This window comes from Netta rufina, assembly GCF_964035555.1.
Source record: "Netta rufina genome assembly, chromosome: 8".
NCBI lineage: Eukaryota > Metazoa > Chordata > Aves > Anseriformes > Anatidae > Netta > Netta rufina.
This window is the reverse complement of record NC_140131.1, coordinates 14554497-14570485: the sequence shown is the minus strand read 5'-3', so window position 1 is coordinate 14570485 and position 15989 is coordinate 14554497. Positions and strand designations below refer to the sequence as shown.

Genomic DNA, 15989 nt, shown 5'->3' with positions numbered 1-15989 from the left:
GGTGTTTTTTACCTACTGGTTGATGTGAAGGGGAGAGCCATACATACTTCTCGTGAGTTGGGGAAATGGCAACAAACTGTAGTAGAGCTGTGGAATTTTCAGAGCCTTATTTCTTTGCATATTTTCACTATAGGTGCGTAAGTATTTGATTTTCTATTGAACTTGAATGTGCAAGCAAGAAAGGCATTCCCTGTGGTGTAGAGAGAATGTGTACTCTTACAGATCTTAAATGAAGCAGGAGGAAGCAAGAGGCAATGTCTTTTATGTGTGTTGTAGCCTTTGCACATTTTGTTCCCAGCTTTGTTCTGCCTGTATGTGGTTCTTGAAGGATGGCACCACAACTAGAAGCACTGAGAGCACTTTATGTGTATATATCCCTCTCGATCTCACTAGAATCTGACTCACTACAATGCTTCGTCTTTGTAGGGCAGATGTGACAGTAGCGGTGCAGTCGGCTTTGTCTAGTACTGCTTCCTCTGCAGAATCTGTGTAAGGGAGTTGAATGCTCTGAAACTGGTTCAAACTTGACGTCACATAGAGATGTGCCACCATTTCCAAAATATCTGTTACCGCATCGCTTAAAGAACTCAGAATTTTCTCACTTGAAAGGTCCTGTGTGAAAGCTGTAGTTCGCTGCATGTTCATATATGTGCACTGCTTGTAATGCAATGCCAGTACTTGGAAAAAATGTCAGTTCTTCTACTGGTAGCTTTAGAAATCTGTCAGTACGAACCAGGAAGAGAATCATAACTGTTTTTCTTAGAGCAATTTATGAACTGTTCATCTTAGCTTACTTCTGTGCTACTATTTTATGTTATTGTGGTCTTGACCTCTTAATTCAATTCTACATCTAGAGAAATCATTGTTCTTGTTATAGTGCCTAATGCCTTTGGTATAACTCCTTCCCAATCACTGAGTCATTTTCTGTTTTTAGATTTCACTTCACTTTAGCTTATTGTTATGACTAATCCCACTGACTTTCTTCCCACAGCTCTTGTCACACTCTAAGTAAAGTGGAAAAATAATGTATTCTTTTCTTATAGCATGTATCATGCCTTTCTCTTTTTTGCCTGAAACAGAGAAAATACCTAGAAAGGGTTAAGGAAGAGATCTAAAAAGTGCTAGGGCTAGGCTAAATGGGAAGGAGCTGCTGCTGCAGCGTGTCTTTCCCTGGTCTATGAGTGCTGCCTAAAACTGTATCATCTGTCAATTATTGATAGAAAAATCTGTTTCCGCAGGGCTGACTCTTTTGACAGTCTCAGCAATGCAACACTAGCAGGTAAGTGAATTCATTTTGCTACTTCTACTGTGGAATTATTTTAAATCTGTTTCCATATCAGTAGGAGGTCTTGGTATGACTATTTATTCTGTGGGATGTAATCTTGTCAGTTAAATTCATAATAAATAAAAAATTTGCACTCTCATCAGTAATTTGTGTGCAGAAGAATTTGGTATATCATACTGCCACATGCTGCTACCATTTTTTTTTTTTTTTTTGAATATTGCTTTTTATTGCAGGCTATGTTAAGTAAAATACACCAGCTTCAATTTGAATGCCTATGTGTTCTGTACTTCTCTACATATTTTGGAATGAGTTCTTTTCTGAGAATCTTGCTCCTATTCTTAGTTTCTCTCTTTTTATTTTTCTTTTCCTCCTCATACATCCTGGAGCTCACAGTTTATCTTTCCTTATAATAAAGAGAGCTAGATTAAGGAGCATCTTCTGAATACAGTAATACAGTAAATCTTTCTCTATTAGCAAGGTAAAACATTCTTGTGGAGAGCAACATGGAACTTTTCCTATAGATATATGAATATATCTATATACTGCTTGCAGAGTAACTCCTGTTTCTGAACTTGTGAATATTTCATGAGCTGTGAAATAAGAAGCACTGCATCTAGACTGTCAACCAATTATAAAAGCGATACGTGAAGCTTATAATCTTTGTCAAGAAAGAGAGAAATTCAGAGGCAACTCAGTTATTTTTATCTGTAATTGCTACTGTGCTGAAGATTTGATTTAAATAGACTATAGTTTTGACCTGTGTTTTAATTATATTCCTGAACTGTGCCACCATCAGGGCTGTTCTGGAGCTGAAAAGCTGTGATTTTAAGCCCACAAAAATCAATAGAAATGTCTACATTTGCTTTATTGGGCTATGGAGAATATCCTGTGACATATAGCTTGTTTGCATTTACCCTCCAGACTTGAGACAAATTTTGTCAGAAGCACAGAAGAATAAACATTGTAATATTCTGCCTAACATAATTCATTGAAAAAAAATGTGGACCATGTCATCCATGTTTTAGGTTGTGGGGGGGTGGTTTATTATAGCGTAATAAGAAATGAGTGTGTTTGTTTCTTTTGACTATTTGTAAAACAGTTAATTCTGCAGCCAGCATGTATTTGCCTGTGTAAGTTTATGCCCTTCTGTTTCACTGAGAGTGTAGTTTCAAAAATTAAGATAAAAGCAGCGAAAAATCAAGTTGAGACCTGTAAATGATTTAAATATCCCATGGCTCTCTAGCCTCAGGCTGAGGACTGTTATTTCAGTACATTTCTTGAGTATAGCTCTTACCTAACAGACAATGCCTTTTTGCTATTAAAAACAAACAAGCAAACATGCCAGAGCCAATTGCTTTTAAGTGTTGCTTTTTGGGAGCTGACCAAGATAGATGAGTACAGGGCTAACTGTGATATTGTTCCAAATTTGGATCCGTGCTACTGCCGTGATTCAAGTCGTGAAGGGAAACAGGCATACTAGGTCACTTATCCCTCAGATTTTGGAGTTATTTTAACTACAAAAAAACCCACAATGCCATTGTCAATATGGTCTCTGACCTGATAAATAAACTTTTCAATAGTACAGGGTTGCATCAGTAAGGCTGAGGTTATGATTCAGAAAGTACATTATTCTGATCCTCTGAGTTCAAACATATCCTGGAAAACTACTTTTTGTTAGACTCTTCTCATGCTTTTTTTTCTTCGAAGCAAAAAGTAAAGCTGGTGTGTAGAAGGTCTGGTGTACGTCATTTTACTTTCTTGTTTTGGACCTTCTAAGAAATAAGTTTATATTCAGCATTTAAGGCATGTTATTTTTCTAGGCTTTTCAACTACATGGTATATTTCTCTATAGGTGAGCAATATATATCCTATTATAGGAATATTTTTTATATTAGAGTCACGTCTCATTACTGATGAAGACAGACTCTCTATTTAGATCCCCTAAAATGGATTAAAATAGCAAAACACAGGGGGTTTGAAACCAATTCAGTCTTTAAAGGAATTTTTGCAAATTGGGTCAATCCAGTTAGAGAGGCTTTTGAGGACTCACATCCTTTTGAAGCTGCTCATTTTCTCCTGTTTTCATTTGTAAAAACTATTTTCAAATTGATGGCACCACGTTAAGCCCCAAATATTAAACTGTGGGGAAGAAAGCTTGTTTTTGTTGTAGTGTTTTGTAGCCGCTGGAGTTTCTGGCTAGCTTTTTCAGTTATTTGTAAAATATTACTACCACTGAGTGCTGTTGCAGTAGTGTTTTACTTAGAGTATATCAGCATGTAATCTGGTCATCACAATATTAGGAGTCAGGTACCAGTCCTCATACATGCATGCGGGCGTTTCCAGTGAAGCTGAGCAAATTGATTGATAGTAGGAAGTATCCATATAATATGATAAACAATTCAGTGATCATGCAAGAGCACCTTTCTTGTACTATCATGGTCAAAGAGAGCTTGAATAGATGTTTCTTTAAGTGCTCTTGGTACCATATTCAAGCCATTATTTTTCTTTCTTTTTGCATTAGGTGCTGAAATTGCAGGCTAATGTCTGCCAATTTATATTTCAGGCAGCAGTGGGAGTCTCATCCTTATTGCTAAACTAGCAAACGTTCTTATGTTGACAGCATAACAGCTTTACACTGTTGACAGTGTAAAGCAGGATGATGTAATCCTCAACCAGAGCCTTCGTGGGCCATGTGTGATGATTGCAGTTTGTGTTCAGGAACGCTGAAATAGGTCCATGAAGTACAGGCCTGTCAAATATAAGATGTAATGGAGAGACTTCACGCGGGACTAAGGTGTGGAGGTGTGGATCTTGAAATACAGAGATCTCTAGAAATGATATGTGCTCATGGATCCCTGAACTTGAGGCCATTTTCACACCAAGCCAATGCCACCAACTGGAAGTGAGGAGGAGGAATTTGATGAGTGAGGGGGAGCCTTCTAAAGACTTTCTTCCTCCTCCCCCAGGATCCCTAGTAAATCCCCCCACATGGCCTACTTATAAATTAAGGAGCTATTGCAAATACAGCAGCTTCATTAAAGGAATAGCACTATTTATGTTATACTGAGATAAATAAGTTGATGTATGTAAGACATTGAAATGTCCTGAATTGTAGGTCCCTATGATCCCTAGCTCTTCCTAGAGAAATAAATAGTTAGAGAAGTGAATGAGAGAAAAAGAAATAAATAGTTCAATGCCATCAGTGATTGTGTGGTGTACACAACTTAAAATGCCCTGCGATAGGTGGTGCTATGTGTTGACAGGCTGTAATGAAGAGCATGGATGGTGCACCACAAAGTCAAACGCAGAGCAGGGATCATCCCACAGGTGCCACAGCTCTATTCCTTTCCTAACTCGCTCTCATTTACCCTTTCCTCTGCTGAAAGCACATTTTTAATTATCAGAATGTTAATATTGCACATAATCATTTTGGCCCATTATTATAATAGGACTCTTCCATCGTTTCTTTCATTAGTGGCAGTAGCTGTCTCACCACAAAGCGCGTTGGGCAGTCTGACATTCCATACAGCTTCCTACACTTGTGGTCCCTAAGACAAACAAACAAAGGTCCTTCAGCTGTCTCTTTTAAAGGGAATGCTTCCTTTGGGGTGATTGGGGTCCAGCCTCCCTGTGGCTGCTGGATGTAATGCCAGCCACCTGTTGCTTGCAGAGAAAATGTGGCCAATGCACACTAGTGTGGTTTGTAGGCTGAAAATACGTATGACACTCCAATGCTAGTTTAAATGACAGTAGGATTATTGCTGCTACTACTGAGGTAGGTAGTTACAATAAATAAAGATAGGTTTGTATTCAGCAGTGTTCAGTGGGACTTATTGGGATTGTGGAGCAGGAATATGTTCTGTTGTGGAGTTAGTAAACTGTTCTCCTGCTGATGGATGTAGTGTTGAAGACTGTGCAATCAACACTTAACTGAAGTGATGTACAGTAGTAGGAGACCTAGGCATTATCCATGCTGTTTTTTGTTTTTTTTTTGTTAGTAGTGACTGATGCAGAAGTATGCTTTCTGAACCTAAAATATTACTACACAAAAACTGGCATTCTAGTTATCTGATCTAATTTGTCGGTATTTTTCCTTGCTATTGTGAATGTTACATGAATTTGCGGTTTTTCAAGCTATTGATTTCTAAGTCATACAGGTCCGTTTCACATGCATTTTCATTAATATACTTCCTATGTTCTACGGAACAGGAAATAGGTACAAATATTGTCCTTTTTTTTATTGTAGTTTACTGATTCTATCTTACTTTCTTTTTCCTCTTTTTTCCAATATACTGAACGTATGAAACTATATTTTGCTAACAGTTTGAAATATGTTATCACTTTAAAAAGGGCTTTTGAAGGGTGAGAATGAACCAACAGACAGTCATATTGTGTGCTGTGCTATGAAAGACACTTTGAAGGTCATTTTTTTAAGCTGAAAATCAATCTTCAACTTGCTGATTCAGGTCTCAGATGTGAAATGGCAGTTATAAACTTTAGCTCTCATTAAAGTAACTGTAACTTCTGGATTCAGAGGTAGTGCTGTTACTTCAGCTGCTGTTTGGTAGTTCAGTTGTAAGTTTTAAAAATGCTGGCCATTTGGATAAACTACTTGAAAGTTTACAGAACTGCACAGGATTCAAAAAAGTTTAAGCTGTGTTGAATCATGCCCCCCTTTTTTTTTTTTCTTATATAGCTTTTAGCTAACCAAGCACCTGAGCACTTTGTACATTCACTTCATCTGAAAGAACTGGTGAATAAACATCTCATCTCATTTAATGTTGAGAACAAATGCTTTTGAAATTAATATAGATTTACTTTGACTTCAGAATGTCAAAGGAAAACAATTGCTAATGTGTATGCATTTTGAAGCCAGCTGACTGATAGCCTTTTTAAAACAAGTTGTTCACTTTGATAACACACAGAGCTTCAAAATGAGGATTGCTTTTTGCATCTAGAATTTCTCTGTAGGAGTGAGAACTTGCCACCAAATTGTTCTGTTAGCGTGTTAAATAAGACTGCTTAGCTCTGCTCACATTTTGTCAAGACATATTAAAAAAAATTGGGAAAGGCTATGATGTTTTTAATTCAGTGGTTTAATGGCTGCAAATTGTTACTTTGCTATTTCAGGATGATAGTGAAGATGACATTTGTCTCTATTATAATTTTTGGTCATGTTTCAATCTCATTTTGCAGTTGCATTTTATAGCTTAATTCCAGGTCAACACATTATTATAGTTTTGTGTAACTGAACAATTTCACATGGTATCTTTTTTTTTTTTTTTTTCTATTGATGAAGATTTTTTATTCTTTTTTTCCTGGTCTTCAGATTTTTTTTTCATCTCAGAGTTCAATACACAGAGGAAGTACTTTGTGCATATTTCAGAAGAATAGATAGTATTGATAGTGCTAGATATATCACTAATATATTGAGAAGTTCTGATCAGTGTTTGTGAATTTCATGTTGGATGAAAATAACGGCCTTTCTGTAATAAGTAGCAAAGCCTTCCCTACTACAGTGGATATAGGCTTTCACATCCTGAGATGTAAGGGAGCAGAAATCTTTGTTATTTAGGTCAGACTGACAGTACAGAACTCTGATATTTGCTGGGTCCCTGCTCTGAAGACTGCTTTCACTTCTTTCTTTTCATGTTTCTGTGAAACTGTTGTTATTTTAATTTTCCAGGTAACTGGGGAGGGGAGTACTGGGATGCTGCCCTTCCATCCCCGTGGTCAGCTGCCAAGTTATGTAACTGTATCTTAAGCGCATCTCCATCGCAGGGTGAAAGCTCCTTATGTCGGGAGCTTTGTGGATTTCTTCCTAGCTACTGTGCATTTCCAGACACTTTTGACAGCAGTGGGTAAATAGCACTAATGAACTCAGAGGAAAGCAGTCTGCTAGTTTAAAAATCTATATACTAAAATATTCTACCGTTGCTGAGTGATTACTTGTCACAAAGAAGCCAATTTAATTCAAATAAAATTGACAATCCAATTTTTGTAGCATTTCACCTAAGTAAATATAGAAATAGGGTACAATGGTAAGAAACTTAAGAAATGCCAGTTGTCATTGAGAGCTACTATCATATATACCATTGGTTAAGCTCTGAAATCGAATTTTCAGTTCATACATGTAAAGTTAAGCCTATGAGTGGCCAATGTAGCTTTTCAAACTGGTTATCAAGCTTAGAGTGATTTGTTAGTAAATGAATCTATCATTCTTAATGCTCAAATCTGTTAAATTACATCTACATGTATTTTAAATGTACATGCGCAAAGCAATCTCCTGTTGTTAGGTTACGCAGCAGTGGTTTGATAGTCACTGGTATGATCCTGGGAGAACCTTCTTGACTTGAGTAACTCTCTGGAACAGATTCTCAAGTTGCTGTGTTTTATTTTAAGTTTGAATTTGATTCCCCCAGTCTTTGTTTTGATCTGATTAAGTCAACCATTTTCTTGGATGCTTACTCCTAGGGGAAAAAAAGGACTAGATGGCATGCAAGTTAGTATTTAGAGACTAAAAATAACCTTTTCAGCTCCACACTGCATCAGGATTGAAAATGAAAGATCATGAAAGGCAGAGGTCGCTCGGAAGCAGTGTGGAGCAAATAACTTGGGAAATGAGTGATTTGTTCAAAAATGCTTTTATATAATCTAGGCCAGAAGAATATTTTTCAGGCACTTGAATAGCTTTTTCTGATTAAGTTTGTGTGACAGCATTTTTTTTTCTACAATGAATTACAACTTGTTAACAAGGAAACATGGATTATTCCATTAACTACGAAACCTGTTCTTCACACTGCTCTTCACCCAGGCACCCTCTCAGCCTCTGTCACTATTACCTTTGTCTAATTGCTTCTGCTGAACCTTGCTCAGACTGTTCCCTTTGGATTCAAGTATCTGCCTATGTTCCTGTTCATGTGTGACCCTGTGCCTCTCTAGCAAGAATGCCTGACCTCTGATGTCCCTGGAAAAAAAAAGTTTCTGCTTCTTTGATTCCCTGGTCTCTGCACTTGGTGTTTTTGTGCAGGTGTTTTGACTTCTGGCTCTGTAGGACAGGATTGCGTGCAATGTAGCTCTCCTGCTGGTGCTCTTACACCTTGCCAGGCAACTGTAAAGGTAATAGATCATCTTTTATTCTCCCTAGATTGCTTCTATTCAAAGTATTCATTTGTATAAGAATGTGCTAACCTGACAAAAGATGCATTAATTTCTTGTTCACAAGTCTCTCTCCATTTGTAGGTTAATCATTTTCATTCAGTTGCTTTTGAATCAATATGGGAGAGCTACAAACCTTCATTAATTTATGTGCATCTTGATTTCAGGTGGGAAATTGTATATGCTGGGAATTGCAGTCCTTTTCTGTCTGAGGGTGAGTGCAGATTCCTGATAGCTGAGTTGCCAAGGTTAAACAAGTCCCGGTTTGGAAATATAATAGTTTCTTCCATGTTATTAAAAGCAATCTCTTAGAAACAGGTCTTTCAGGTGGGTTACTGGGAAGAGGTGCCTCTACATTGTTGTAGCTGAACACAGGTTTTGGGTAATGCTTATTTTATAAGTAAAATCTTATCATAGTTACAGGAATTGACTCAGATTGTAACGTAATCACAACCCAACAGTACTGCTGCAGTTATGTGTGCATGATCCAGTGGGCAAACGCTCTGCCCGGTAATTGGAAATTCAGCCAGAGCAGCGGGATGCAGAATGGACTGCATCCTATGTAAAATGTTTTGGAAAATCAACTCAGGGTTACTATTATGGCTTTAGGCTTTGTGCCTGTGTATAAAACATTCTCGCCTGGGTGTTTGTGCTCCGTATTAAACAATCTAAAGAGTATTCTACTCTGAAGAGTAGAATGGTTTATTTATAAAGAAAAGTAGCAGGTCAACAACATACTGTAGTTTCGAACTTTATGGCCCAGCTTCAGAAAACCAAGGCACTGCAGTAACTCTGATTTGTCTATGAGTATAAACTGAATGAAAGCAATGTGAGCTGCTGGATTTTTATTGCCACGCCATAGCTCGTAAATCATGGCGTGTTAGTGAGGACTGGCATTTCTCACAGGGAAACGTTAGTCGTCTTGACATTTTTCCAAATTCATTAAAAGTTTTTAGCCAGTACTGCTGAGGAACAACTGCTAGGAATTTGTATATATACATACAAATCCTTAATTGGCAAACAGGCATACTTCAGTGTTATTCCCAGGAACTAAACATGTCTTGTACTCTGGTGGTATTCTTAGCCTGAGAAACAGATAACGTGCAGTGAGTCACTGTGTCCAGTGCTGCTCTTCCTTAGCAGCGCTTGTGGAGAGGATGCACGCTTCATTTTCCCACCTTTGTGTCTGATGTTGGGAGGCCAGCGGGCAGCAGGACTTTCAGGCACCCTTCTTGGCTGAGGGTGTCCAAAACATTAAAACTTCAAATGGACCTGCCAGTTACAGTTCAGTTTGAGGGAACGTTCTGAGGCAGTTCTGGTACAGCAAAGGATGCTGTGAGTAGGAAAGGCTGAGAGTAAATGGTAGGATGTCAAACACTGTATCTGTGTCATAGCCTGTGCCTACCTCCTGGATAAATAATTAAATGTTGCAGTGTTAATTTGCAGAACTCCTCTGAACAGTCATGAGGACAATCTTTTTGTCTTCTTTCATAGCAGAATTTGGCACCCAGTATGTTGGTTACAGTCATAAGAGAACCATAATCTTTTTTTTTTTTTTTTTTTTTTTTTCTTTCATGTTAATTAGCTTTTAAGGATAGGTTTCTGTCTTAAAATGAAAAAAAAGATCTTATAGCTCAGGGTATCTGCTTTTATGTTTTCTTAACAAAAATGTGACATGTACATGGACATGTGATGATGTGATAATCATCACTCCTTCTTCCCTCTTTCTCTCTCTGAGACATGCACATGTGCATGCATGCACCCACCCACCCACCTGGAATATTTATAAGTAATGTTGTGATAACTTTGCCAATGTGCATCTATGTACAGCTTGTCCAGACTTATGACCAAATTCATTTCCCATCATAAGTCATGGCTAACTTTGATTTTTACTGCAATTTTCTGCTATATATAGCAGAAGAAATTCCTCTGTGTGAAGCTATTTTAAGCAAGTTTTGCAAACACCACAAGCAACAATAAGAACTGATTTAGAGCTAGGGTGAGGAACTTTAGCCACATGCACAATTGTAGAAAAGAAAACAAAGCATTTTAAAAACAATAAATTATATGGTATATGTTTCGAAAACTACTAGACTTGTTTGAGGCAACCTTCCAAAGATGGCCTTTGCCTTCTTGCAGATGTTGTTATAACAGATGCTGCACACCCAAAGTCGTGTAGTGGTGTGTTTAGAGCAGTCTTATTCCTGAGGGGTTTTGTCTTTTTTTTTTTTTTTTTTTCCCCTAATGTTTTAGCCTGTTCTCATATGCTTAAGCTGTTTTTTCAAGACATTTTTAATTTGTGGTATTTTCACATATAGTAGTGTGTTCTGAGATTACTAATAAAAAATATATATATTTTTTTTAATGTATACATGAAAAATAGCATTTCATAGAAATACTTCCTTTAGAAACGGATGTTTAGATACTTGACAACCCAAAGTGCCTTTCAATTTTCATCAGTTGTGTCTCAGAGTACCGTGAACTGTGAAGCTGAGGTCACATATTAGCAAGTTATTATTGGACAGTCATTGAAAAAAATGTTGAAAAATGAAAAAGTGGAAAAAAGGTTATTAAAATAACTTCAATTATTTCCCATTTGGTGCCTTAAAACCCATAATGTATGGTGTCTGATTTTGAATTTTAAATTAAAAAATTGTTTAAAATTCCTATAAATTCATTTAGCTTTTTGGAGATAAAAAGTTGCAGAATTAATTGAATTTGGTATTACCTATTTGCATGCCCCAAATCTTCCCTACAGAAATAAAAATAACACAATGACAATGAGGTAGTATAATTTATTTATTTATTTATTTATTTTTGCAAATGAATACTGCATTTTTTCCCAGAAACAACATGATTGAACTGTATTTAACAAAGTTTTATATTTACAATAACTTGTTTTATCCTTTAAGTGTCACTTTTGACTTACTAAATACGGGTAGTTTGTTCTCTACTGTTTATGTATTTTTTCAGGTTTTATCTGTAACAGTTTCTCTTACATTTTTGACACAGATACCTATCTGTTCCAGAACTAGTATTTGCTACAACCAGAGACTGAAATGGTCTGAATAGAGTGTTAAATAACTTGGCTTTGACAGCTCCATCGTTTCCTCAGAACTTGGAACAGAATTTGAGCTCTGCTTCTACGCTATCTTAGATTATAATGCCATCCTTGCCTAATGAGGGAGGTATGCAAGTCTTGTATTTTTAATATAGCCTATTATTTCTGTGGGCTTGTACTTGTAAGTTGCAGTGAAGTAAATGTTTGTAACTGACTAGCTCAGATGTTGCATGATGGATGGTATGGTAATTTTAGTTCATTTGTATACATTATTTGAGATATAAATGTGCTGTTGACAGATAAAACATTATTTTTCAAAGATAACCATGGAACTGCTTCTGTGACTTTGCGGTCGGAACTACCCTATCAAAGCCCAATTAAAAGAAAGGTCAGAAAGAAGAAGAACGGAGTCATCACTGCAAATGTTGCTGGCACAAAATATGAAATTGGTAGGAAGCTATAGATCTTGTTGTTATCATAATAGCAATTGATGTGAATGGATTACTAACTAATGGGGTGAATTAATGGATTTTGCATCAAGCTGACAGTGAGTCATTTTGAAAGGGTTTTATGTTCTGAGAAACCTTTTTTTTTTTTTTTTTTTTTTTTTTGTAACATTGCATTGATAGCTTTGAATGCTGTACAAACATGTATTACTCCCCACTCCTTACTCAGGGAAGGGCCTTGATATGCAAAAAAATAATTAATAAAGATAGCTGTGGAAAAAAATATTAATCATGATTTACATATGAATTCAGATGTATACTTAAAACCTTAAATGATGAACAGTTTAAGTGCAATATTAAATACCCTTACTATTATGCAGAGGTTTCTCAATTAAAAAGTAATAATGTTTTGCATTTTGATGAGGCTACTATCACACTAAATCTATAGTTTTTATACTGTTGTAGAAGAAAAGATGTAGAAAACTAGAATCATGTAATTTGGCCTCAGCCTTTTAGTGTGTTTGTGGGAACGAAACAACAGCGTATTTCTTCTAGCTTTTGGTGTAGTAACAGAAGAGAATCTGGGAGTTGCCACTAATGCTGATTCTTGATTAACAGCAAATAATGACAATAAATATGTACTCCTATTCAGCCTGTGATATATACAATAGGTTTGTTCTGATAGCTCTCCAAAACAAAAACAAAAACAAATGGCTCAGTATCGAGACAGGTGCATTATCCTCCTCAATGGAGTAGTTATTGGTAACTTTAGAATGACTCTCTCTACCCTAATCTCCTTCCAACTATGGAAATGGTTCAACAAGTTTTCCAAAGACTTCAGGGCTAGTAAGTATTTCAGAGACTTTCTGTGGCATCTGTGAAGTTTCAAAATGAACTGTTTACACTGGAAGCCAACTGATGACTTTTCTCAGGTTCAGGCTTTGAACCAGGAATAGTGACAAACTTTCGAACTCCAAACTCACAGCATACTTGAGTAGACCTTGCTGATTTTTACCAGGTGGGGAAGACTTCAAATCCAGAGATGTCTTCTCTAGAGAGGTGATATCAGAACAAATTTAGTACACAGATAGCAATATGAATAGCTTAAGGAAAAAGAATATTTCTTTTTGTTTCTTCTCTTTTTTCTTTACAAAAATCTTTTATCCAAGAACCTGTGTTATGCCTGGAACATAATCAGTATTTTTTTTCTCTCTCTCTTTTTTTTTTTTTTTTTAATCTTAAAATAATGTATGCATTTGTTTTTGTAACTACCATACTAAATAAACTGTGGAACTATATGATCTTTAAGGTCCTTTCCAACCTGAGCCATTCTATAATATCTGGACTAAAGAGGCTTTGTTCCCTGTGTGCAGTGACACTTATATTTATCATAGTTTTAAAATTAATGTATGTAATGGCCAAAATTTGCTCTAATAGCTGTGCAAGTGGACACTTACTAGGTCAGCGTGGAATGCCTTGAAACTATTTACAGCTCCCATCAGTGATTGTACACTGCTTCCAGACTGGTACAAGGTGCTATACCATTGTAATGACAGATTTGCAATAGACTGATGGAAATCTTGCAAGTTAAATAAGAACTTGCATACTAATATTGTTCTCAGGCAAAGGAATGAATATTTAAAATATTCAACATCTCGATCAATTTTTTAAATTTTGAAAATTAATCTATTTTTAGATATTCAAAAAATTCCTTAAGTATGTAATTTCTCTGTAGTACGTGTGGTAATACGAGAAATGGGATTCGTGAAAACACGTGATGAAGATGAAACAGCTAATCTTATATGGAGTGATTCTGCTGTGCAACAAGAAAAGATTGCTGAACTTCGGAACTATCAGGTAGAGTGATACTATTTTAGACATGGTTCAGTAAATTGTTTCACTCTGAGAAATTCAGTAATGTGTCACTTTTGGTTACACATATATGGAGAGGAAAAAAAACAAAACCACAATAAAACAATACCATCCAGATTGCAACAAGGCTATACCACTACATATTTTTAAATACCGTTCTCCTTTTTGGAGTTATCTGTTCATACCATTTGGAAATATTTGGGTGCTGTTCTTTCATGCTTTTGTCTGCCAGTTCATTGTTATGAATTATCACAGTTTTAAAGAAGAGGCAAAACATCATTTATAAGTTGCTCATAAATTTTAAGCAGTAAATTAGGCAGAACTCTCTCCCCAAATAATAAATATTTTCTTTTCCATGTTTTTTTTTTTTTTCCTCCCTGGGAGGAGAATACAGCTTACTGCATCTTTAGTTAAGACCACATAGATAAGTTAAGACCACATGAGATACTTTCTTGAATGATATATAAGTAACACTGACTATGTTTGCCTGAGCATGTAGTTGAATGTTTTGAATGATTGTATTAGTTATGACAGAAAAATTAAAGAAGTACCAACTTAATTTCTTTTTTGCTCCTCCCTCAGAGAATCAACCATTTTCCAGGAATGGGAGAGATCTGCAGAAAGGATTTTCTAGCAAGAAACATGACGAAGTAATCTTTTATTATTAAGAAGATTTTCAGCCATGGCGTTTAGTGCAGTACAATGCTGAATTATTGCCTTTTAGGTTTGTTTATTTTTAAGAAGAGGCTACAAGAGGACCAAGAATAATTTCCAAAGTTACTGTGTCTCTCCAGTTTATATCAGTGGAAAATGATGTGGGTTCAGTTCTGTGTCTACATGCTGCAGAATGCCTGAGGCAGCCTTAAGTTGTTATAATACATGTAATGTATAATATACCCAAGCATACATCATTTAAGAGTTGGAAAGGATAAATGACTAGTATGTGAATGGATATTACTTATTTTAAAATAATTAATGACAATATTTTTGTATATATCACATTAAAAATGTGAAGCATCTTACTGTTTGTGTCAGAAATAAGTCAGACAAATTTGATTTTGTTATAAATTATCCTTCGTCTAGTGAAATAGATAGGTTTTGAAGAATTATATTAGCTAAGAATCTGTGAGTAAGAACTGAGAAAACAATAGTAAATAATGATTCATCAGCCTGGTAATAAGGAAGAGTTTTCAGAGAAATACATGTGAATTTTTTATTATAGATTAAACTATAATAAATTATTAAACTATAATAGGCTAGATTAAACTGATCTAGCTTAGATCAGTTTAAACAGCAGTTAAAAAGAGTTAATCTTTTGGCCCCAAATTTTACCTACACTGCATTTGCCATTACCAAAATACAAATTGTTTTTATGTATTTATGTAATGTGATATCTCATTTCTCTTGTTCTCTTTCCTTTTTTATTTCGTAAATACTACACATAATATGTAGAATGCATGCAAATATTATGTGCATTGCCGTGGTGTCTACATGTCCTACTTATGGACCAGAATCCTCTTGTTCTGGTCCATAAGTATATAACTGCTGTACAAGCACTTCACTGCCCCTTCCAGACTTAATTCTAAGTAAAAACATAGAGATAGCACATGGATGTAAGCAGCTATTTGGAGAGATCTCAGAAAAAATGGAACAATTTTGGTCAGCTTGGTAGGCAGTGCTATCCTTGTGTATTGGTGCAGGTATGTGATTTAAAACAAATATGCAAGATGAGCAAAAGATTCATGCACATTGCATTCAAATACAGTCTTTCTCTCAACCTACTGAATTCTGAGATTGAAACAGTTTAAAGATGCTGAATGTCGAGATTGCACATATTACAGATAAAATTAGGATAATTTCTCTGGTATGATAACCCTGGGTTAAATATATCTATGTTGTGATATCAGCACTTAAACTCTGTTCTATCTGCTGATGTTTAATCAGTCTCTTTTTTGCAGTACTAGCCTCACAATTCAATATTTGGAATTCATAATTTACAAAACTCAGACATATATCTTGAGACTGCTTGTGAAAACACAAGTCAGTTCTGGTACGTGGTTGGACAGACTTCTGTATTTAGAATGGAGGAATTTGTTCCATATAGCTGCTGTTCTGTCTTAAAATTTATTTGGAGAGAATAATGCAGAAACACTAATCATGTTTTGTT

The 15989-nt window shown here is 35.9% G+C and overlaps 1 protein-coding gene across 6 annotated transcripts in view; it reads left to right on the top strand.

Moving 5' to 3' along the window:
* The window catches only part of TTLL7 (tubulin tyrosine ligase like 7), a 71596-nt gene that overhangs the window by 7574 nt on the left and 48033 nt on the right, over positions 1 to 15989 (top strand). For 5 of the 6 annotated variants that reach the window (XM_084290839.1, XM_084290836.1, XM_084290838.1 and 2 more), the window contains exons 1-6: positions 8349 to 8404; positions 8611 to 8657; positions 11456 to 11631; positions 11825 to 11953; positions 13686 to 13807; positions 14405 to 14472. In XM_084290839.1, coding sequence (XP_084146965.1) covers positions 11607 to 11631; positions 11825 to 11953; positions 13686 to 13807; positions 14405 to 14472 — 344 coding nt within the window. In that variant the 5' untranslated portion in view covers positions 8349 to 8404; positions 8611 to 8657; positions 11456 to 11606. Of the gene's footprint in view, positions 1 to 1238; positions 1280 to 8348; positions 8405 to 8610; positions 8658 to 11455; positions 11632 to 11824; positions 11954 to 13685; positions 13808 to 14404; positions 14473 to 15989 lie in introns of those variants that run through there. The other variant, XM_084290837.1, reaches the window with a different exon arrangement.